Here is a 25,670-nt window from a genome sequence, read left to right on the forward strand (position 1 = left end):
TCGGCAATAGTGAGATGGCAACTTGGGCAGATCACGAAGAAACGGTTTAAGTACCTTTGATGCTGTAGTCTCCTTCCTAACCCTTTTTCTCTGAACTGGAACCTCACCCTCTGTTACACCCAACCCACATGTGAGAACAATGTGAACACACTAGTAACAAAGTACAGGACTTAAGAAGAAAGCCTTGCACACTTTTACTCGGGCCCCATTCACTCGCAGATGGTAGGCCTACTTCATGGACCACGATCTTCTGCTTTCTCTCTCCTTTTTCTCCACAGGCTCGACACAGTCAACCAACCCTTACTTTAACAAAAGCAGCCTTTTCTGATGTTACATTTATTTATAATCAAACGCCTTCCTTGTTAGTCAAAATTGTTCTAGATTTTAATAGGACGTAGCCATTCGTCATGTCGATCTATTTTAAGGAAAAAAGAATTTTATTTATAATCAAACGCCTCCTTCAGAGCAAAATGTTATCGCCGTGATCCACAATGGCGGACTACCTAAATGAATTAGACGGTTAGAATTCTTCAGTCACGGAAGTCAGTCGGAATATACGGTTAGAATTTCTCTTTAAAACAAGATTTTTGTTTGTCAAAATTGTTCTACATTTTAATAGGATGTAGCCATTCGTTATGTCGATCTATTTTAAGGAAAAAAGCAATTCAAGAAAATTCTCTGCCGACGATATGTGTAGTTCCATTGAAAAAATATGGCAACACAATCTATTTGAATAAGGTACCCTTTTGTAAAAGGCGTTCCTGAGAAAATTAATTCCGGCGTTTTGGGCGGGTCAGTGGAAAAAAATTCCGGCCGCAAAGAGTTAAACACTTTCAATTTGGTAGGAAATTTTGGATTATGCCCAGGTGGTGGCCAAAAGCCTACTCTTATCGATTTTAGGACCACCAAGAGATCTTTAACATGCTCAACTTGCACACATGACCTTGAGATTTTTCACCCTTATCCGAGAAGGCTAGGTGTTATATATAGATCTTACCTACCATACGATCAGAGGTGTGGCTGAACGACAGCAGTACGGAAAAGCCAAGGAAAGGAGGTGAAATGAGAACATTACAGGGTAGAAAATTTTATATCGCTGCCAGGGTTCGAATCCGGGACCTATTGAATGAGAAACGAACATCGTAACCTCAAGACCACGAGAGCCCCCTCTCTTGGGCACTGTTTAGATGCTTTGTCACAAAACAATAAATAATATGTTATGTACATAAACCGCGAAAACACTTACATAATTGATCCTCCAAATATTTTGAATAAAATGTAATGTTAATATGTAAGTCAGAAGCCTGTTAGGTTATGATATGTCACTAGCCGCGTGATTCAAACACCAATGTGCCAAGAAACAATTTTTCCAGGAGAAGCAAAAAACAGTTTTATTTCTTTATGCTCGTACCTATGAATCAGAAATTCAGATATTATGATATAAAACGATGTTGGACGATGGTCTGTAACTAACTACAAGAAAAAAAATTTCTTACATGAGTTTCTTTGCCGCTTATGCCTAAAACAAAACTAAAAACATGGTTCATGTATATTTACAAAAACAAAATAGCCGTAACACTGTTGTTTTTTATGGCTGCTTTTTTTAATTCTCGTCCATGAAGATTTCAGTGCTCTCTTTCTTGCCATGATTTGCCGTGACAAAACAACAAAACAACTCGTACTTGGCAAAAAACTGGATCAAAACAAGCTATCAAAAGTTTTTGCAAGCTACTAAGCGACCTATTATTTTCAACCGAAACCTGGATAAGTGGTTCAGATTTGATTTTGAGGACTGGTATTTTGCTGCAACTATTTTCGTAGCTCAGTGGACGGAAGCGTGTGGCAGCAACGAGTATACTCACAGTTCGGGTGCAACAGGTTAAGCCATTACCGTTTTCAAAATAAGTTTCTATTTCGTGAATTTTGTATCAAACAAATTCCTTTGAATGAATTATGTCTGTTCCAAATTACAGTCTTCTAAAACACGTTTTGTGCGAGATGCAGTGGCAGTAAGTAGTGAAAGGCTCACGGGCATGAGCCCCCTCCCCATTCCCCAACTCTATCCCAAAGCAAATAAATAATAACGAAATAAGCAGTTGAAACTGTTATGATCACAGAATGATCAACTTGGCGGCTTGCTCATTTATCCAATCGTTGTTGTCACCATTAACAACAATAGTAACCTAACAATCAAATGTCTTTAGGGCTCAGCAAAGGACGAGCCCGTTCCCACGGTCCCTCCTTAATGAAACCCCTCTTGTAAAAAGGTAGAAGACTTGAAAAAAATAACACTGCAGAGAGGGCTCACGCTCTCCTAACCCTGACAATGGGGTGAAAGTTTACGACACACTTTCCCCCAGTGACACAGTTCCCGAAGCACCCATTAGACCTTTGTTAGGTGCGTTCTACTTTCCGCGACTACATCCCCCAATCCAGCTCATAGCCGGTATACGTTTGGAGTGCTGTGTGTGCATGCATGTCTGTGTGTGTCCCGCTGATATTTAACAGTTGTTAATTACATCAAACCACTTTTGGGGCAACTTTTCCATCAGATGAAAATTAATTAGAGAAATTTGGAGGTGAAACGGCTTAGTCCCCACCATCCAGAAGAATTTGACGTAGAACAAAGAGATGGAAGACAAAGGTGACTCTTCTCATTTGTGAATGGTTCTCAAAATTCCATGGCTCGCTGTGAGTATAGAAAAATCATCACTGTTTTGTTCTCATTGCTTGCTATTTGATGGTAAAGAAGTGGAAGAAACCTAAGCCACACCCAAAGTGTGGTCCACCCACCGCCACAGGCGAGATGTTCAGGTATCACCCTGTACATGGTTTTCTTCCAATTTTTTTTTTTAAAAGGGAAGACTTCTAGAAAAAATAAACATTAAAACACAACAGTATTTTTACTCACATAAGACGTGTGCTCCTTCATGTCATGGTCATTGCTATGGTTCCCAGAAGTCTTGCCCCGCCAGAAACAGTCCTGGCACAAGTTGTAATTACAGCAACGGCGACACTTGTAACGGAATCCTGCGATGGAGGCTCGGCGACATGCCTCACACTGCACTGGATGCACCACTGAACAGGTAATTACATGAAGCATTCAGAATTATGCAAAAAAGGAAACAAAAACGGAGTTGGCTTGAGCAAGAGCAAAAATTTGCACACTGACACTGAAAAAGTAATCCAGAGCAAGGAAAAGGCAAAGCAGACATAGAGGAATAGTAGAGGAAAACATCAGACACCTCACCTGCCTCTGACAATGTTTCTCATACTTACCAAAAGAGGTGCTCCTCCCCCCACTCCCTCAAGTGGGGTCGGTGTATTACAAATTGATGTATGGCTCACCAGCAAGAGGTGTAACTCTTGCAAGGAGAGGGGGGCGGGGAACGCAGGTTGTCATGGGTGTCTGCTTTCCTTCTATACTTTTCTTTTCTTTTTACTCTTACCATTCTGAAGGTCTATATTCAGCTACAATCCCATATTTCAGATCATAAATTACGGAATAAAAACCCATGTGGGCCCAAAAGATCAACCAAGAGTGAAAACTTGCGATCACTTAACTGCTCGTCACGTCACAGATCAGCCACTCTTATGAATATGATTACATGTCTGTTGTAAATCTCTATGAAACGGTACATTGTTTGCCCCTCATGGGGTCTTGCCCAGGTGTGAACTCGCAGACGCATTTGTTTTCCGCTACCATGGCACTCTCATGAGAACTCCACCTGTATTTACACTTCACACGCTGGATGGGTAGGGCCAACAAGTTTACTCCAGGCAGGGTCACACTGAACGGTGAACTTTTCCCTGACCATTGCTGCAGTAATTGTCTCTTTTTTAGTTTTAGTAGAGGTTTTACGTCGCTCACAACTGAGTAAGGTCATATGAGCGCCAGAAGATTAGAAGTGTTACAAGAGAGTAGCAAACATAAAAAAAGAAGAAGGGGAGATAGGGACGATAGATGCTTCATAGGAAAGAAGAGGCAAACCACACCAGAGTACCCGTCAACCACCCACGTAATTGTCTCTACTTCTGAAACAGACTCAATTTTAATTAGTGCCGTCAAAATGCAATGATGCATAAAGACAAAGGCAGGGGAACTCGGTCAGAGAGGGAAAGCTATACATTTTGGACAGGTTAAAGGTAGGAGCAACTGGATACACGTAGATCTTGAGAATAAGTGAAAATAGCATGTCTCATGCCACTGTGATTGGTCATCACAGCTGAGCACCATTTGCTCACCACAAGTCATAAACCCCGCCCAGGCTTCCGTCAGTTCATTCTAGAGTAAAGGAAGACCATTTTACCAGTTGTGGACCTAAACATGGGTCACCATGGAATCCCAAGTTTCCCTTCAGGGATCAGAAAAGTATGATTTTGTGGCGACTAACCTTAAGACCAAATTGTTAAGGTGTGTTGTTGTTATGCGTAGTACGTCGCACTTGAGTTCATGAGAGTCAGTTCAGTGAAAGTGTCCAAGCTGTTCGGGTGGAAAGTACGAAAGTTATGTCACGTCCTGCAATGGCAATGTGTTTGTTTCTCTTCATGCTACATTGGTGACCCCGACGTGATTTAACTTAAGGTAACCTTGTCTAGAAATCTAGATTTCATTTAGCATAACCTAGAATCTAGTAACAACGATACGTTTCTCAAAATCATGGCAAAACGAAACTGTAGCACTCAAACTTCCTACATTCTGGATTTCTTGTCATTCAGCGTGGTTCGCACAAACAGAGGCCCCATTTGCTTTGCATGGGATCACAACTGACGAGACAAAATACTACTACGTCGTAGCGGCACTTGATGCAGCTACAGCAGCAAGATCCCTATCCATAATTTCCTCACCTCCTTCAAGTCAAAAATACGACACACTCAAGTCTTTCCTTATAGAGGCCTATAGTTTTATCAGAGGAAGAAAAAGCAGCAGCCTTATTGAGCATAAAAGAACTGGGCGATAACAGGCCCTCTGAGATGATGGAAAAAATGCTAGCTTTGTTGGGAGAACACAAACCTGGTTTTCTTTTTCGCCATATTTTTTTACAGCTGCTGCCAGAACCTATTCGAGCTCCTCTGGCGAACTCCCACCACAGAACAGATTACCGCGCATTGGCGAAAGAAGCGGATAACCTGTACAACTCCCTTTCGCCAAATTTGAAAGTCTATACAGCGGTGCGACCTACCGATTCTGTTTCAGGCCTTTCCGAAGCTGATGCTATTTGCTGGTTCCATCGAAAATTTGGATCTAACGCAAGACGCTACAGCAGTCCATGCAAGCACTTTAAGAATTTCCAACACAAAAAGCATCAGGGAAACGGAAGAGCGGGCCAGCAGTAGAAGTAGAAGATCCGACTGTTGGTCCGAAATGTTGCTCAACAACAACTCTTACGACACCGACGACAGATTGTAAAGTAACTCAGCTGTTTGTCACGGACATTAAGTCTAAACAACGTTTCCTGATAGACACAGGTGCCCAAGTCTCTGTAACACCAGCGTCATGGGCTGAAAGAACGTCAGGTGAGACAGGTCCACCCTTGCAAGCAGCCAACGGCTCAACCATAGTGACCTATGGATCCAAAGTTATTCCTCTTTATTTCGGTGACCGTGTGTTTAAAGCACGTTTGATATCAGCCAATGTTAAGCGACCCTTACTGGGGCTGATTTCCTCCGGTAGCACAATTTATTAGTTGATGTTCGAGGACACCGTCTAATTGAGGCAGACACCTTCTCGCATATCTCTTGCTCGGTCAGTTCCATTTCAACCGGCCCAGATCTGGCCCTCATAGAACCATCAAGCAATAGATTCCGCAAGATTCTCAACAAGTATCCCGAACTCTTAAAGAGTACTTTTTCCTCAGCCGATGTCAAGCATCGTATGCAACACTTTATTCCCACCAAAGATCGACCTGTTTTTGCTCGTGCTCGTCGCCTGGCACGAGACAAACTCGCGTCTGCAAAGAAGGAGTTCCTTGGGATAGAGAAAATGGGCATAATACGGAAATCAAACAGTCCCTGGGCATCGCCTCTGCATGTTGTGCCTAAAAGCGACGGAGGGTCCCGCCCAGGTGGAGATTACCGCAAGTTGAACGATGCTACAGTCCCAGATCGTTACCCCATACCCCATATTTAGGACTTTTCTGCTCGCCTAAATGGTAAGACCAATTCCTTAAAATTGATCTTGTTTGAGGATATCATCAGATCCCCATGGAGCCCGAGGACGTACCTAAAACGGCATTGATCACACCCTTCGGTCAGTGGGAATTCTTGAGGATGCCATTCGGGTTAAAGAATGCAGCACAAACATTTCAGCGACTAATGGACACAGTGCTTCAGGACCTAGATTGTGCATTTGTATATCTGGACGATATCCTAGTTGCTAGTTCATCAGCCCAGTCTCACGTCGACGACCTCAACGCAGTTTTTCAGCGGTTGCGACACCATGGCTTGGTGATTAAATTGGAAAAATGTCTTTTTGGCATTGCATCACTTCATTTTTTAGGACATCGGGTTTCTGCGTCAGGTTCATCACCTATGCCCTCTCGGGTTGATGCCGTTAAGGAGTTTCTTAAGCCAAATACAGTCAAAGCGCTGCAGGAGTTTCTGGGTGTACTGAATTTTTACCATCGTCTCATTCCCAACATCGCTGCGATTTTGCACCCACTTTACCACGCTCTGAAAACAGAGAAACCTCGTCAAGCTCTAAGTTGGACCGATGAAACGAACCAGGCATTCCTTTCGGGTAAACAAGCCTTGGTAAACACATCTATTCTGGTTCATCCATGCGCAGACTGCCCAATCGCTCTCACTTGTGATGCATTTGATGTGGCAGTCGGTGCTGTCCTCGAGCAATACAAGAATGATCGTTGGGAGCCTCTCGCCTTTTTCAGCCGGCAACTACGTAAGCCGGAAATGAAATACAGCACCTTTGATAGAGAGCTTTTAGGTGTAGATCTTGCAATACGCCATTTCCGGTACATGGTGGAAGGTAGGCAATTTATATCTACACCGATCACTAACCGTTGGTCTCTGCAATGTCAAAAACTACAGACTTGTGGTCAGCTTGGCAGCAAAGGCAGCGATCTGCTATCTTGGAATTCAGTACTGACATCAGGCACATATCTGGAAAGACAAACATTGTTGCCGATTATCTCTCACGTACTGTGATCACAACTAATGCAGTCTCACTCGGCATAGATTTTGCAGCCTTAACAGCAACTCAGAAGTCGAGTACAGCTGATATACAGGCGTACACTTCAGCTTTCACAAGCATAAAGGTCATTAAAACGAAGTTGAGCGACGAAGGTCCCGAAGTCCTTTGCGACATTTCAACTGGCAAAGCTCGGCCCATTGTGCCTCCAGAGTTCAGACGCCAGGTGTTTAAGTCTGCACACAAACTTTCACACCCAGGCGTTAAGGCTACAGTTAAGATCATCTCTGAAAAGTTTGTGTGGCATGGCCTACGACGTCAGGTCAGCAGTTGGGTGTCACGAATGCCAGACGTCGAAAATCCAGAAACACACCCGTGCCCCCTAGAGACATTTAGTACCCGACAAGCAGTTTTCACACATCAATATTGATATAGTGGGTCCACTTCCTCAGTCACGTGGTCGAAGGTATCTTTTAACCATTATTGACAGCAACACAGGATGGCCAGAGGCGATCCCTATGCCTAACATAACAACAGACGAATGTGTTAACGCTCTCATAGGAGGATGGATCTCCCGTTTTGGTGTTCCTGCCGATATATCATCGGGCCGAGGATCTCAATTCACTTCTCTAATTTGGACTGATATAGCTCAACGCCTTGGAGTTCACTTACATAGAACAACGGCTTTTCACCCCCAAGCAAATGGAATGATCGAACGGTTCCATCACTCACTTAAAATGGCATTGAAGGCCAGACTCACTGGTAACAAATGGGTGGAAGAACTTCCTTGGGTACTCCTTGGGCTACGAACCGCTCCCAAGGATGACCTGGGATATTCATCAGCAAAACTGGTCTATGGTGAGCCACTGACTGTTCCAGGTGATCTTTTACCCTCTGAAGCATCTGCCTGGTCAGCAACCGATTTTTTAACAACTTTTCGAGCTAAAGCACAGTTCACTAGGCCTAGACCAGCTATCCACCACAGTGACCCAGTCACATACTTCCCACCATCTTTGTTAACAGCGAAGTATGTTTACATCCGCACAGATACCGTGAAAGGTTCACTTCAAAGACCATTCACAGGTCCTTACATGGTTCTCGCCCCGGGAGAAAAGACCTTCCTTCTGGATATCGGAGGCCGCACGGAATGCATCTTAGTAGATCGCCTCAAGCCTGCACAGGTAGACCCAACCCAACCTGTCTATCTACAGCAACCAGCACGACGCGGCCGCCCTCCGGTGTTGCGGGAATCAAAACCTACCGTTAGGAACACCGATGGGCGAGAGCAAGATACTGAGGCCGTTCACCACCGACAACTGACGTCACGTGCTGGACGTCAAGTGCGTCCACCCGCACGCTACCAATGATCCCATGAGACGTCAGTGCTGGGGGAGGTGTGTGGCAACTAACCTTAAGACCAAATTGTTAAGGTGTGTTGTTTTTACGTGTAGTACGTCGCACTTGAGTTCATAAGTGTCAGTTCAGTGAAAGTGTCCAAGCTGTTCGGGTGGAATGTACGAAAGTTATGTCTCGTCCTGCAATGGCTTACGTGTGTTTGTTTCTCTTCATGCTACAATTTATTATTATTTTATTTTCTGATTTAAAGTTCTAGTTCCTCATCTTACTAAGGACACCTTCACAGATAGGTGAAAGATGGGAAACTCTATACATGTGTAAAAGCCAACTTGGTGTAGTTGTAAAAGCTCAAATAGTTGCCATCTGTCTGACAAAGTTTTAAACAACTCTAAACACTTTCCCATCCACAATCCTACATGGAATTTCCATTTCTCCCCTATCTATTATGTGGATGAGCAGAACACATTTCAAGTTCTAACCACAATTGCATACAGCACATTTATCTACAAATTACACTACCCTGGAAAATATTTGAACAATTTTAAAGGCAGTCCGTGGGCCTACACAAAAATAAAGAAAAAGATATTTCAGTGAGCAATTGATAGCAATAATAGAGAACAATACATTCGTTGTTTTAGTAGAGGTTTTACAACGCTTGTAACTGCACAAGGTCATATGAGCACCAAGGGGTGGATGTCAACAGAAAAGTCCTTACGGGGAATCGGGCTTACTCTGCTCACCTCTCTAGCTTCAATAACACAAAGTCTGATTCGACTATCATGGCACCCCGGAAATAGCAGGTCACAAGAGTGTGACAAACATGATACAAAAGAAGTAGAGGAAAATTGACGATAGTAAAGATGAGGAAAGAAAAAGCAGCAGTTCCCTGTTGCAATTCCGGCACAGTTATGAGCATGACATTGATGAATCAGCCCATTTACAATTCTACTGTGCTACTGTGCAACAGAACATGGTAATGTCCCCCCTTTGGGAATGGCCTAAAGACACTTCAGTCAGGAGCACCGCCCGGGGGGGGGGGTTGAATATAAAATGTTTTTTGAAAATAAAAGTCATAAAAGACAGCATGCTTAATTCTTTTTTCCCTTTTAAGGGAATGCCTTAACTTCAAATTAACTCACTTGGCCACTTCAATTTCCTAAAGGGCTTACAGCATTTCTAGTGAGGCACATTCTGTTACCAGTAACAAATTCACTCCAGGCACTCTTTGTCTAGAAATTGCATCATTTCTATTGTTACACAACCCTACCAAGCAGAGTGTTGTGCACATGGAGATGCCCATACACTGTGTGCCATTGATAAAGTTCATCTTTTGAACCAATGACCACAAAAAATAAGCACTCAACATGGTATTCATTTCTAATGTTACAGTTATAAGGTGTCAGTAATCAAACTTAGATCTCAACATAAGATCTCCAGGCCTTCAGAACTAGACTAAAATAAAACATGGTTCACATTCATGTGGGAAAATATTACCATTCTCCACATGTGACATGCGGTTGAGGGCTGGCAGCCACATCAGTGTCTGTCGTCCCGGGATGGCCATCATGACAGACAAGAAGTCGTTCACAGTGACAGGGTTCTGAGAATAAGTTACAATATATTACAATTTGGAGAAACTGCAATATCAATAACTAACAAAAGCAAAATACAGAGAAAGAGAATTACAACGTATCAGTAGTACCCTCTACTTATCCACCATTCAGAAAATATAAGTAGGCTACTCGATCAATCAATCAACAAGTACCAGATCTGTAACAGACATCAGCAATCATGGTTGGCCATTCATTTCTTTGCTCAGATGCTCTAAAAAAAACCTACTATCCTGGTCTTGCCTCATGACCCCTGTTCAAGCTTTCCAAGTAAGTTGCTCTGGGTATACCCTGATCGGTTTGCCTTTAGTTTTACCAGTAAGCAAAAGCTGTTCAAGCCCAGTACATTCATGTCCTAAAAACTTGTGTGCGTGCCTGGTGAAAGGTACTGAATAACATATTTTGAGGAAGTGCATTTTATTGTATTTTCTTGTACAAAAATCAGTTCTGGACAACTTGCTTTTTAAATTTTTAAGATAGCTTCAGCATTTTGTGAGATCAGATTAATTTTGTCAAGTAGGGTGCCGAAACAAAGTTTTGAGAAAAGTGGCTTTAAAGTTACCCTTAGTTCTAGATTGTGTTCAACTTAAAATGAATATCGATCGATCAGCCAGCCATTCTGTTTGTCTCCATAACACATAACATAACCGTTAAAACTCATCAAAGGGCAACTTTTAAAAAAATGTTTAAGACAACTGAACAGTTTCAAAGTGTCATTGAAACGCATTTAAAACCAATTCACGATCCAGTAAAACTAAAATTGTCACAAAATGGCTTTTCTTTGCTTACAAAGTGTGGGAGGGTACATGTATGTGCAGAGCCTCCCTTTTTTATTGAGTCAATGTATTCTTGAGCAGTGCACAGAACAAGATAGCACACTAGCTGACCTAAAATTTGATATGTGATGTAATGGGGTTGATTTTTAGGAATGAGTTTTATTTGTTTGTGTGAGTAAAGAGAAGCACATCGACACAATAATGGTCATTTAGTGCTAGGGTGAAAAAAGACTGACAGACAAAAACACCCGAGGGAAAGTTAAGAAGTAAGACCTATCAGTGGCACCCTCCAAACACATGAATGCGTTATACAGCCTTCAACAAAAGTAAAGGACCACCTTGACAGACAGCCCTGATTTTTTTTTTATTTGAAAAAAAAAAACAGCAAGGAAAGTTTCAAAATTGTTTGCTCTGAAAGTGTTAATGGGTTACAATGCATACTGCAAAGCTTCCAAAAGGGCAAAACCGCCATGTGCAGCATGGAAATCCTCGGGGAATTTTAGCCAAATTTGCAGGGGGTTTTTAATGACTTGTGTGCGACACCACAGACATTACTCAGTAAAAATTTCGGGTGTACGTCATAAACAGACGTTTGGTCTCGAACTGCGCTCACTTTGGTGGCAATAAAAGCAGCCGTTTGCGAAAAATCCAGTATCGCATCAACGTGCCACCAAGACAAAAGCTGAGAGACTTTGATCATGCCCGAGCTATGGCATGGCTGCAGGATGGAGTTGGAGCTCGAGAAGTTGCCAGAAGGCTTGCAGTGTCACACTCTGTTATTTTCCGCCTGAGGCAGCGCCATCAAGCCACTGGATCAGTCCAAGAACGTACACATGCAAGTCAACCCAAGAAGACAACTCAGAGTGTTTGCAAGTGGTCCTTAACTTATGTTGAATCTTCTTAAATGACAATACTATAAACTTTACTCTTTCGTCACACTGATGCCAAGTAGTCAGATCGAAATAGGTTACATGCTGACCTAAATTTTGGTATGCAATGTGATGGGTTTTGCTTTTATGAATGAGTTGTAGAAACCTTCCACTGATGTAGGCTCTGACAGCAAATGTTCCAACTCAATTTTTGTTATTATATAAGATGACTTGTGTCAAAAAACATCTTCAAAATACATTTCTTTTAGTAGTAAACACAAAGCCTTCTAAATACCATTAGATAAATGACAAAAGAATCATTTTTAAATGGAACTCGAATTTGGTAAAATTTCAATTTTTGACCTTTATTGGCTTGTAACTCAGTTAATGCCTCTTACGGTTCCTTTCACCAGGCACCCATACATTTGTCTCTTTTTATTTATTTTTTAAATTAATGAGCAGCCCACATAGGCTTTTAAAGTACCGTGGTGTCCACTTAATAGCCACCCACACCACATAAGAGTAACCTCCTCCTAATAGAAACCAAAGCTTGTTTAACATAATGACCCCACACCTCTCCCTTTGAAAATTCAGTTAGCAGCAACCTTTGCATAAGAGCAACCAAAATCTACTTCCCAAGGGGTTGCTGTTAGGCAGACACCACTGTTCTACCTCATTTGATATATTTTTCTTCAGTGAATTTCAACAGTCTCCTAGGAAGTAATATTTCTGCTGCTTGTATTTCATTTTCAGTCTTTGGTAATTATCCATATTCAAAATCGTATAGAGAAGACTTAACCACACAAAGCCTTTTTAAACTCTTATTTTGGTAGTCCTTGAGATGTTTCCATTTTTCAGGATTGGGCCCATTTTATTGAAACTGTCTTAAGTTATTGCAATTCTTCTATTTTATTTCTTTATTTCTGTGGACATTGGGCATTCCTAGCTGTTTCAGGACGTATCGCTGATATATCGGAGCGAGTCCACACCCCTTGCAGAAGTATCGCCGATATTTCAGCTGTGATAGGGTGCCTCAATTTTGTTTCGTTTTAACATGATCTGTCATTCACAATTACTTTTTATTGTTATTGAAACCTTGAAAAGGATTTAACTCTATCGTACGCCCTGGGGTCATTTTGTACCCCTGGGATTGTATTCTTCACATTTTAGAATACTTCTAGTACGAAGATCTCTTTGAAACTTTCAGTATTTCTCAAAAATCATTTTGACAGACTGCTATGCAAAGCGTACGAATCAGATTAACGAGTAAATTTCCTCTTTGGAAAGTGATGGCACAGAGTTCCCCACGTCGTATAGATACGATAGTAAAACACAACATAAGGATAGGGTTAAGAAATGAAAACATCTAGTTTCACTTTGTCAAAGCGTCGGTTTGGCGAAAAGCAAGTGAATTAGTTCTTGTGGTCTTTCATCAACAAAACGATGAAACCGGACTCAGAGCAAATATCATAACTCAAACAAAAATTGGAATATTGCTTTCAAATAAAAAGCTGCGCATTCAGAAACTTATGGATTATGCTCTTGGCCTGTATATGATAAGATATTTATGCTGATTTGCTTTCACTTGTTTAATGAATGTAATTTTTTCCATCAAAATTTATTTTTCTCATCACCATTTCTAACCCTTGTAATGCATACTTATGTTAAAAATTAATCCTTGTTTCATGTTGGAATGTATTCCTCATTCAATTTCCTTCCATTTGATATATATCATATGTTACGATTTCAGTGATGATATGCTTATATGAAGTTATTTTGTACACCACCTGTGTAGCCAAATCGAGCCACAAGACCCAAAAAAAAACTACGTCCGGAAAGAGCTAGATACTTAAATTGTTTGAACTAGTTTGATCTTTTCACTTTTGCTTATAAGCTAGCAAACAGGATTCGCTGCTTTTTTTTTAGATATTACCATGAGTTCTGCTAGAGTGATCCATTTTATGATTACAAAATACTAAATAATGATAATAAAAACATTAACAATGATCACTTCTATATCATCCACTCCCTGGTGGCTCTAAGCACTTCACAATATGATGAGATTCAAATCAACGTTTCATGCATTCTGACCCATTGTGAGTGGTTGGCGGGTGCTCTGGTATGGTCTGCTCCTTCTTTCCTATCAAACATATCAGCCTCATCTCTCCTCCTTCCTTTTTGTGTTTGTTACTCTCTTTTAACACCTCTAATCTTCAGCATCCTATGACCTAATTGTGCCGTAAAACTTTCGCTAAAAATTGAAAACATACTGGTCCATTCAATGTAGCCTACAACAATTCTTTCAACTAAATATTATTCACTCTTCATCTGAAGAAGAACACATATACAAAAAGAAAATCACTGTGGCTACTGATCACATGTACTATTGGAAGAAAAATAAAACTAGTTAGCAAAACAGGGTTTAAATAACATGTTTTTAGACCAGATTTAAATGCGATCAAAGTAGGCACTCCTTTTAAATGCAGTGGGAGGGAATTCCATGCTGAGGTAACAGTTGTCGAAAAAGCCCTACTCCAATTTTTTTAGATTTGCAAAGCACAGTTTGACTGTTTCTTATTAATTAATGGATTGTAAATTTCGAGATGGAATATACTCGAGTAGTAAATTAGACAGATATTGTGGTGCTAGATTGTTCCTACACTTACAGCACATTACTGCAACTTTGCAATCAACAAGGGTTTTAGCAGGGAGCCAATGTAGCAATGTGTATTTATCTATTAGTTTTTTGTATTCTACTTTAAAAGTTTTGGTGTGTGCTTTCCTTCTTGTGTGTGGCCAGCTGTAAATCTACTTTTGCCTTGGTGAGGTGCCACGGAGGGAGGCTCTCCACCGGAGAAGTGCGGAAAGCCCCCAGAGCGAGGCGGAGTCCTTGGTTTTGTACTGGGTCTAACATTTTCAGGACGTGTGGTTTTGCCGATCCGTAGACTTGACAGCCGTAGTCAAGCCTGGACCGGACAAGGGAGATGTACAAGTGGAGAAGGTGTTTTGAGTCCCCGCCCCACTCAGGATGCGATAGAGTTTTCAAAGCGTTAAGCGCTTTCTGGCACCTCACACGAAGGTCTTTGATGTGTGGTATGAATGTGAGTTATTTTTCGAATATAACGCCGAGGAAACGAGCTTGGTCCTGGACGGGAATCCTTTCCCAGTATAGTGTAAAATCCGGCTGCAGCACACGTCTGCCTGTTCGGCAGTAGTGTACTGCAACCGTCTTCGACAGGGAGAACTTGAATCCGTTATTGTTTGACCACTTTTCGAGTTTGTGCAGCTGCTTTTGCAGCTGCCTTTCCATAGATCTCAGAAGAGTATTTTTCGAAAAGCAGCATATCAAAAAGTCGTCAACGTATAACAATCTGTCTATGCTGTTTTGGAGGGTTTTTACGATGGAATCTATTTGAATTTCAAATAGGAGAGGAGAAAAGATGCTCCCCAGGGGGACTCCTTCCTCCTGTTGGTGGGGGTCTGAAAGGGAGGATCCGAAACGAACCTGAAAGGAAGGGTTCTTCAGGAAGTTGCCAATGAAGCAGGGAGGTGACTGTGTATGCCGAGTGCGGGCAGGCTCGGAGAATGCCGTACTTCCAGGTTGTGTCGAAGGCTTTTTCTAGGTCGAAAAAGATGGCGATCATGTAGCCTCCTTCAGCGAACGTCTCGCGTATAAAGGTCTCCATGCGGACCAGGTGATCCAGAGTGGATCGAGTTTTCCTGAATCCGTACTGGAGACCGCTCAGCGAACCCGTCGTCTCCAGAAACCACATGAGTCGCCTATGAATCATTTTTTCAATAAGTTTGCACAGACAGCTCGTTAGTGCTATTGGTCTGTAATTGGATGGGTGTGTGTGGTCTTTGTTTGGTTTGGGTATTGGAATGACAGTGGCGAGACGCCAAGACTCCGGAAAGGAGTGCGACCGCCACATGTCGTTGTATATGTCTAGTAGGAGTGTAAGTGTTTCTGAGGGTAAGTGTCTAATGATCTGGTTGTGGATGTCATCCAGTCCTGAGGCTGTATTGCCCAGGTCCGAGATGCACGATGTTAGTTCGTCTATTGCGAAGTCTGCGTTGTAGGTTTCAGTGTTGTTTGAGTGGAAGTTTAGGTGTTGTTGTTTTCTTTTAGTTTTGATGTTTTTAAAAGTGGTGTTGTAGTTTGCTTGGGATGTGTTTTTGGCGAGAGATGTAGCTATTGTGTTTGCGATGTCTACTTGTGTTTCAGCTGTTGTTCCATCCGGCCTCTGGACGTGCCGAATGGTGTCTGTGCGTCTTCCCAAGAATTTTTTTAGTGATTTTGAAAACTTGGTTTAGTGGTGTCTGGCTGTTGATTTTGGAGATGTATTTTTTAAATGATTGTCTTTTGCTCTCCCTGAGGCATCTACGTGCCACAGCTCGAGCCTTTAAATAATTAATCTTGTTTTCTGTGGTGGAGTTGTTGACGGCCTTTCAATACGCTGCCTTCTTTTTCTTTACTGCATCCTCACATTCCCCAGAGAACCAGATCTTGTTCTTTCGGGGTTTTGTTTTTGTTTTTGGTATGTGTTTGTGGCATATTTGAAAAAGCTTTTCGTGGAATTTATTGTAGTTGAGGTCGAAAGAGGGGTTCAGAATCTGGGAACATTGATTGGCAAACCCGTAAGAGACAGATGTTATTTTGAAATAAAAAATCTTCTACTATTTTTCCTTTCTGGTCTGTAGGTTTGTCTCCCCCAACGGCGTTGTGGACATTAAAATAGCCTAGCAAAATAAAGGGTTCTGGAAGCTGAGCCTTTAAGTAATTTAGTTGGGTTATTTTGAGGGGGTAATTTGGTGGGATATAAACTGAGCAGATCGTGATTGGTAAGTGCAGGGTGACCCGTACGGCAATAGCCTGGAGGGACGTCCTAAGACGTATTATTTGTCTCTGAAGTGTGTTGTTGTCGGTGTAGATGGTGGTACCACCGGAAGCAATCTGGTTCTTCGTGTGAATGTGATGATACGCAGTAAATTCTCTTAAGTCTATGGTTGAAGCCGGGGCGAATTGTGTTTCTTGTATACAGGCCACACGTGGGCACAGTGTGGCCTGTAAGTGTTGCAATTCTGCAATGGAAGCGGATTCCGCTTGGGTTGTGAGGAGGAGGAGGGGGGGAGGAGGAGGAGGAGGAGGACGAGGACGAGGACGAGGACGAGGAGGAGGAGGAGGAGGAGGACGAGGAGGAGGACGAGGAGGAGGAGAAGAAGGAAGAAGAAGGAGGAGGAGGACGAGGAGGACGAGGACGAGGAGGACGAGGACGAGGAGGACGAGGACGAAGAAGAAGACAAAGAAGAAAAAGAAGAAGAAGAAGAAGAAGAAGAAGAAGAAGAAGAAGAAGAAGAAGAAGAACAAGAACAAGAACAAGAACAAGAACAAGAACAAGAACAAGAACAAGAAGAAGTAATAGAGGAGGGGTGAGGGGGAGAAGGGGGGGGGCGGAGAAAGAGTCCACCCCATCCTCCCCAAGAACCCCAAAGCGGTAAGTCAGTGATACCTGAAAGGTGGGTACCACAGTTTTAGTAGGAACCTTTTTGTGTTTCAGTGCAGTAAGTCGCTTGTTGACCGTGGGTTCTGGGGGGTCAACAGTGGAAGCACTGGCCGACTTCGTGACTGGCCGGAATACGCTTGCATATGACCGGCCAGGGACCGGGGTCATACCTGGTGGGCAGACAGCTTTACGGGCTTCTTGAAAAGAGCAGCCATTTCGTGCTTTATACTCTTGGATTGCGCGTTCTTGGATCCAAGTCGGGCAATCCTTGCTGAAGGCTGTGTGCCGGCCTTGGCAATTTGGGCAGCACGGACTTTTCAGGATGCCCAGTCTTGCCGCAGTGAGGACACATGGCTGCAAGTCGGCATCGCGACTGACTATGGCCAAACTTCTGACACTGAAAGCAGCGTAGAGGGTTTGGCACATAGGGTCTAACGTCCAAGACAAAGTATGATGCCCGAATGGTGGCTGGAGGGCGGCATGAATCAAAAGTTAGAATTATTGTGTTCGTTTCTATTGTGGACTCCCCCCGCCGAATAGTAATTCGACGGGCTTCGACTACACCCTCAGTTATCCACAATTTCTTGGTTTGAGCAGCCCTTCAGCTCATGGCTGCGGACCACGCCCTTCGACTGGTTAAACTTCTGGTGTCGCTCGGAAACAGAAGAAACACCACCGAAGGTCGTAATCTTTTCAAGTCCGGCCAGTTCTTTATCCGATGCGCACTTGATGAGAGCACCAGAGGACAGTTTCTGGACATTCTTAGGAATGTATCCCAGAACCTGTCTTAGAGCATCTCCTGTCTTGAAAATGTTTAGATCAGTGACCTTTTTCTGCGCATCGGTGCTGCGGATGGTCAAGTACGGCTGCCGCGAAAGCTCCCTGAGAGGGGGGAGGGCAGAGGCAGTCGTAAAGGCCCTTTTTCCTTTTGGCGTTTGTTTGCTCGGCTCAGCGGTCACACCCGCTTCCGCGAACCAAGACTTTTTGGCAACGTTGGGAGTTGGGGAAGAGTTTTTAGTTGATGAGCAATCCATGAGAGTTTTTTTAGGTGATTCGACTCCGGGGCTCCCCGCCCGCCATCGAGCTCAACAAGGAGACACATTGCTCGGATGACCAGAGCTGTGCCAGGGCTACCCCGGAGCTATACTCTCCACGAGAATGCATAAAACCCTCCCGCCAAGATTGACCCAGGGCTTGAAGGGGCTTCAACTCCCAACCAATAGAGTAGCATGGGCCGTGCCACCCTCCCATCTAAGAGGAAAACCTGGGCCAAAAAGGTGTGTTGGTGAGGGACAGTCCATAGACTGATCTCACCTCAACCGCCGGGTACCCGGTTTCCCTCCGCACAAGTCGCACCTCACGGTCAACAAGGTGCCCACTCTGTGGGATGGGTGACCTCTCTTTTTGTTGCACATGAGGTCAGCGGTGGGAGGAAAGATAGAAGAAGAAAGAAAGAAGGAAGGAGAAGAGGAAGATACACCAAAGTAGGTGTCGCATCCGGATCCCAGAGGGTTGGTGTCCATGTGAGACACCTCGTCTTTGAAAGGGTTGCACCTTCTGCAAACGAAGCAGTGGGTCTATTTCTATCCCCCGACCCACTGGGGGTGCAGATAGGGTTAGCAGTAAAGGGGTTAATCCAAAAACCGTAAAAGAAATTTCTTCTCATCTGAGGATTTTTACCTGTCTAGGATGGACAATGCTTTGCCTGCTCAACCCTGATTTGAAACAAAACTCCCAAGTTTCGTTCCATCAGCTCCAACCTTAAGGAAGGGGATAGGGCTGCAGCTACGGGATGGATGTTACACCATTATTGTGAGTCATAAGTGATGTAGATGGTCTCACAAGTGCTGGTAAAAGTGCTCGAATGGCACTCCAACACCAAAACTTTCCTGAGTAGCAAGAGGTGAAATAAATTTGACCACTGCCTGCAGCCCTCATCATACAGCAAGCAGAGAATGATAAAATTTGTCGAATTGCTGTTACGTGCCTGGGAAGAGTAGCATTGGTTGAATGCGCTTTTTACACCTACGGGTGGGTGTAGTTGTGGTAACAAAGGAGACGTTGAATCAATTGTTTTTAATTGGCCAAACAGTGGTCCTATAAGATACAAGCACTGGTAGCAAAGGATAAGAGGATAAGTAAGACTGATGCATATCATTATCAGAGGAAAGCACTTGGAAAGTGTGATGTTTTGACTACTTCTTGCCCACCTGACAGGCAGCCCCCTCCCGTAAATTCCCCTGTCCAGGACCGAATATGTGTAAGTCGGAAATTTATCGACAGGTTCGACTGTAGGCTACTTTAGAAAACACTGCCCACATAGGGGTAAAAACTGCGCGCACACAGCAGCACACACCTTTCGCACATGTTATGAGCCAGTGGCGACTCTATATGTGAGGCAGCGTGGTGAAATCATGTGCTTGTCAAAATAACGAAAAGGAGAAACAGGCATTTTTCCGCAAGTTTGGAAATTTTTATCGAATTTTTTTTTTGGCCTTAACTCCTTTTACGTCAATATAAAATCACATTTCCATGAGAATTTTTCTGAAAAAACATTGATTATAGTCATAAAACATGTAATGTTTCATTTTCAAGTACTGTTTAGCTATAGGAGTTACCACACTTTGGCAGCCATTTTCTTGCTAATTTCACCACTGAAACCAGTCGCCCTCACTTCTTTCAAATGCATGTATCTTGAGTTCTATTCAAGGTTTATAGATATTTATTTCATCAGTAGCAAAGGCAAATAAATCAACTTTCATATGATACCAATAACTCCACATGCCCAAAAATTATAGAAAAGAGAAAATCAAACTAAAAGTCATTTAATGTACAGAAAAAAGTAAGACGTATAGACTATTGTTTAACAAAGGGGGAAAAAAGAAGGTCGTCCAAATGGCATATTCCACCCACTCACAGACTACATTTGGGGAGTTAAGGGGAACACACAAAAAAAGAACTACAGAGACTGACTGCGTCAAAAAAGGTTCTGGAAGCTTCCTCAGAGTATCGGAATGATGTGCCCTCGTAGACAGCTGCTGGAAGCATCAGCAAATCACGCAGATACTCATCAAACCGAGCCCGCACCATGTGCCCAGAGGGGTCAGATATGAGGGTGAAGATATCTGTGAGAAGAAAACAAGATTCATAAAGCACTATGTCAGCATGTACTGAGACTGACAAACTTAACCTCTTCACCACCTGGACCACCATATGATAAGATTTATCCCCCTGTATCATGTCTTTCCAAAGGCATGGAAGGAATCACACAAAATAGTGGTTTCTGTGGAGTCTCAACTTTTGCATGTCACAAACCTTTACCAAGTTAAACGGTCATTCTCCTAATAATAAATTAGTAAAGAAAAACTTCAAACATGCAAAACACTTTGATTTTTTTCAATAATTCATGGGCTGCAAGACAGACATAGATCAACAGCGTCATTCCACAATCCCCCTTGTCAATTTCTGGGGGTTTTCAGATAAAGCAGTTACTGAAATAAGAAATCAAGGTGCATCTCACAATATAGTTAGTGGGTGGTTGAAGGATGCCACTGGTAGGTCCTACTTCTTTACTTTACGTCTGTTGTTTTAGTCTGTTTGTCTTACGTTTTTCCAGCACTTAATGATCATCATCATGTCGATGTGCTTCTCTTCACTAAAAGATAGTTCTTTTTCTATTTCACTATTTTCTTCCTTGTTTTAAAATGAAAACTAACAAGCGCTTAAGTCATGTTTCTCATTTTGAGCACTTTTCACAATACCCTAAAAATGACTAAGGCACTAGTGAAATAACACTGGCTATAGATACACCTTGTCCATTTGTTTATTTGCTTGAGAAAAAGAAAAACACATAAACATAAGAATCACATAGCGCTTGGGAAAGTTAAGACAAACAAATAGAAACAACAGAAGAATAGGTAGGACCTTCTCAACCACCAGATGTGAGGCATTGTTGTGAAATCAGGCGCTCACCAAAATCGTGAAATCCAAGAAATAAGCTTTTTTCTTCCCGTTAGGCAATTTTCATTAAATTTATATTTTTGGCTCAGTGACTTTTATGTCCAATAGAAAATACATGCTGTTACTGAAAAATGTTGATTTAAGGCACAGAAAATGTAAAATTAATATCCTAGGACTCTAAAGCTTTGGAAGTCAGCAAACTTTGGCGGCCACTTTAACACTAATTTTACCTCTGAAACCAGGAAACCCCAATCTCCTTCCATCGCAAATAGCTGGACTTCTATTGTAGATGGATGAGTAATTTTTACATCAAAAGCAAGACAAATGAATAAAGCTTTAAGATACCAATAACTCCATATGCCCAAAAATTGACGAGCACCTCATTCCACCACGTCGTGACACATACTATTTTTCTCACCATCAAAAACACAGAAAATATGAAAGAAACCTGTAAAATCACACCACTGATGTCTGGAAAAAGTCGAAGCAAAAACAGCAATCTCTCAAAGTTTGAATTAGAGAAAATAGGCCCTCAAACAAAAAAACACACCAAAAAAAACCACTCGCTTGACCTAATAACGTATTAAAATATTTACTAACTAATGACTTAGAGTACAAATGATGCATGAAAGTAAGAATGGAAAATGCACAGTGACATGCATTAAAACAATAACTTACATCGCAACTTGTCCACTAGTTTTCCAGAAGCTAAATGAGCAAGGGCAACTTTGACGGCAAAAGCCTGTATATGTCCTGTAGACTCCCTTAGAAAAAAAAGAAAAGAACTGATGAAGCGACACCACAGTGGCAACACTTGATCACAAAATGTCAAAAAGTAAGACTTTTTAGTTTTTGTTTTTGTAGAGGTTTTACGGCACTCGCAACTGCATAGGTCATATGAGCGCCAAGGGGTCAACAGAGAAGTCCTTACAGGGAATCAGACTAACTCTGCTCACCTCTCTAGCTTCAGCAGCACAAAGTCTGCTTTAACTATCAAGGCGCCCCGGAAATAGCGAGTCACATGAGTGTGACAAACATACAAAATAAGTAGAGGAAAATGACGATAGTAAGGATTAGGAAAGAAAAAGCACCAGTTCCCTGTTGTAGTTCAGGCACAGTTATGAGCATGACATTGTGAAATCAGCACATTTACAATTCTACTGTGCACTAGAACGAGAAATGTCCTAAAGACACTTCAGTCAGTGGCACCGCCCCGGGGGGTGAAAAGTAAGACTAACGAGCCATACTCAAAGCTCAGCTTAGAAAAACTAAACATGTTAGACAATAATTTGACAGGTAGACAGTGACTGATGATAAAGCAAAGGTGAACAAACACTGGACACAGCAAAGCTACGAGGGGGGGGGGGGGGTCAAAAAGTAAAGCAAGTTGTTTGCTATTTTGCCCAGTTTTACTTCAAATTTTATGACATTCGGCTCCCAAGTACTTGCACACGTTCTTCGTCACATCAAAATGGCTAGAGTAACGGTACTATTTGCGGCCATTTCTCACTTACTTTGCTCTAAAAGCCAAACAAATAATGATAACTAAAACATTTTTGGCCCGGAAATTTGCACATCATCTGGCCACTAGATTTATTATGGTTTGCCAAGAGGGATATTCATTCCAAAATGCCATGTGAAGGGACCAGTTTGCGATTAGGGAACCTTTATTCAGTCATTGAAGACACATTAGGCGGCCAGGGGACTGTGATGCGATCACATGGGGATATGTATGCGGTCAGGGCCTCCCAGCATGAATGTAGTATACCGTGGGTTTTTCTTCTTAAAGAAGCCATGCCGCTCGGTGGCCTCGTGGTTGACGGACTTTGGCCAAAAGGTTCGAATCCCTGCAGTGTGATACTCTGACCTTCGGCTTTTTGCTGAACTTTTTCTTCTCCTGATGTCCTCTTGTGAGATCATGTGATCTGCCTTCGGAATGACCATCTGTGTACAATAAGGCGTTACAACATTTACAACAGGGGTCACTGTAGCCTAGTGGTAAGGCACTCGCTTCATTATACTCCATATGCAGAAGATCTCGGGTTCGAATCTTGTTGGGCCCGAATTTTGTCTGAGTATTATGGCCAGATGGGCTGTCTCTTATATTACCTTCCTGTGTCGAAAGAGGGGAAACTACCAACTTGGTGCTCGGTAAAATAAGTAACAAACAAAAAAGTTATGGGAGAAACAGGTCAGATTAGTGAGAATGAAAATAAAAAGCTTAATGATGATCGGTTCTTGCTGCATTGACGACAATGAACACAATATTTCTGTCAACAACTTTGACAAACTTAAAAAAACAATGAGTGCATAGGGCCTAAATACTGCCATCAACTTTGACCGACACCTTCAAAACCGACTTGAGTGTCCTAAAAAAAAAATCAATAATCCTCCCCCCACTCCGAAGTCCAAAACTCCGCAACGCTCAGACTTTGAATGAACTTTGGTGACCCCAACAACCGCCGGTACTCACATGATGACATGTGATGTGAACACGTGCAGGTTCGCTGACCGGTCACATTGGCGAGCCCGACAAGCTGAAAATCGGACGACGCTTGATTTTCTTTTCTTTTTTTCCCACAATGACAGCACAGACACAAACATTGATTTATTTTCATGGCGACACGGCGTTTATAATTCGCAACCTGCATGTCACAATGTTGCATTATCAGACAGAGAAAAGCCGAACGAACATCACAATCATGACCGGCAAAAATGAACTTACTTTAAGGGGGTGTAGCTCTATGGTCAACACCCAAAGGCTATAGTTTTCAGTCTAATGCTTGCTTTTCTGCATCAAAAGGTGTGACATAGTGCAAAACAAGGTTACCAAGCAAAAAATTCAAGATTTTAGCCACAATAATCATGAGGAATGATTCAACATTTTAAAAACCAATTATATCTTATGCGAATCATCAACACTCATCAAGATAGAAGTCTAAACGGCGATTACTGTTGGTTGGTTAAATATGACCTTACAGAGCCAAATTTGAATTTTCTGAACTAACTTGTGAGCTTTACAGTCCTTCTTATGCACTACATTCAGGTGTCCATTATTTTAAGATTTTGTAAATAAAGAAAGGCCTAAAACTCCAAATGGGTACCATAAAACAGCAAAACTGCTTCTGTACGGTCATAGATGTATGTGTTTTCAAGATTGAGCGCAAATTTGAATAAATTCTAAAAGTAACTTTCTGAGACCCAGACCTAGTCAAAATAGTATTGCAACTTGGTCAGATAAACAATTCTGAGAAAGCTGAAAAGAGAGATAATTTTTTGTTAAGATTTTTCCTACTTTGCTACCTTTCTCAAATGCATTTTCCAGCTATTTATAAGTTTGATAAAGAAATTAGGCTTCTAAAGATGGATTCTTGATATAGATAGGCTATCTATAAAGATACTCTAAAATCCCAAAAATAATATTTTGTTCAATATTGTTACTGATCTGAGCAGTGGATACGCTCAAGATTTACTGACCTTATCGGACTTCGTTTTCAAATATTCGAGAACGTGACGTATTTTCCCGTGGTCATTCCCGGGCAAATTTACACGTTTCCTCAAATTCCGGGGGCATTCCCAGGTCTCAGCAATTTTTTTTCCAAATTCAAGAGGTACATGTGACAGGGCAATTTCTTCAGACTGCAGCGAATCTGATGGAGTCGGTCTAGACTGATCGATCGCATTGAAGTCAAGAGGTTACAAACCTGGCTTTCTGAATGCATTTATGTGAGCTAATTTGCTGTTAAATGGGCACTGGCAACTGATCATAACATTAACAATGCCCCTTTTCCAATGGAGTGGACCTTTGGCGGACGTCCCTTTTTAAAAAAATAAAGGAATAACTATGCGGCCACCCCCTTCCTGGGTTCCCTTTGTTGTTTTTTATGTTCAGACTCAGACATTTACACATACTATTTATTCATTACTTCAACACATGAACCTATAATCGAATAAAAATATGATAAGAAAGCTTTGTAATGAACATGGACAAGTGACCATTCAATTGTTCACTTTGAGTTTGAGATATATTTTGATCGACCAAGTTCTTCAAACCACTGCCGCTCTCAAACACTGCTGTCTAACGAGACCATTTTTGTTGTGAACTTGTGATTTGTTTCAAGGAAACTGGCCGCATCATTCGGCCGGCCGCAAATAGTGCCTTTAGGCTGAAAATATAGGCCTACTGCCACGCACATCTGGCACAACGCACATCTGGCACAACGCACATCTGGCACAACTGAAGTGCGCTGCGAAAAAAGTCATGCCCTCCTCTTTATTTCCAATCGGTGATTTCACTGACACGACTTGACATGAGGGGTCGCGAGGACCCACAAAGACGTGCGTGCGTGCAGCACTTCTTTTTGGCGTTCGGATAGGCCCATCCTGCTATCAGAGTGTTCTGTGGAGACAAAATGTGGATACGCCGTGGGGACAAAACGAAAGGGGGG

At 42.3% G+C, this 25,670-nt stretch overlaps 1 protein-coding gene across 1 annotated transcript in view; it reads right to left on the bottom strand.

Annotated features, from left to right (window-relative positions):
* LOC101857898 (dystrobrevin beta) overlaps positions 1-25,670 on the bottom strand; it is a 145,998-nt gene that overhangs the window by 23,750 nt on the left and 96,578 nt on the right. The window contains exons 6-9 of the mRNA XM_005106918.3: positions 21,901-21,986; positions 20,236-20,387; positions 9,998-10,103; positions 2,912-3,078 (exon numbers count right to left, since the gene is read on the bottom strand). Of these exons, the coding sequence (XP_005106975.3) occupies positions 2,912-3,078; positions 9,998-10,103; positions 20,236-20,387; positions 21,901-21,986 (511 nt within the window). The remainder of the gene's footprint in view (positions 1-2,911; positions 3,079-9,997; positions 10,104-20,235; positions 20,388-21,900; positions 21,987-25,670) is intronic.

Source organism: Aplysia californica, unplaced genomic scaffold (genome assembly GCF_000002075.1).
Source record: "Aplysia californica isolate F4 #8 unplaced genomic scaffold, AplCal3.0 scaffold00563, whole genome shotgun sequence".
Lineage (NCBI taxonomy): Eukaryota > Metazoa > Mollusca > Gastropoda > Aplysiida > Aplysiidae > Aplysia > Aplysia californica.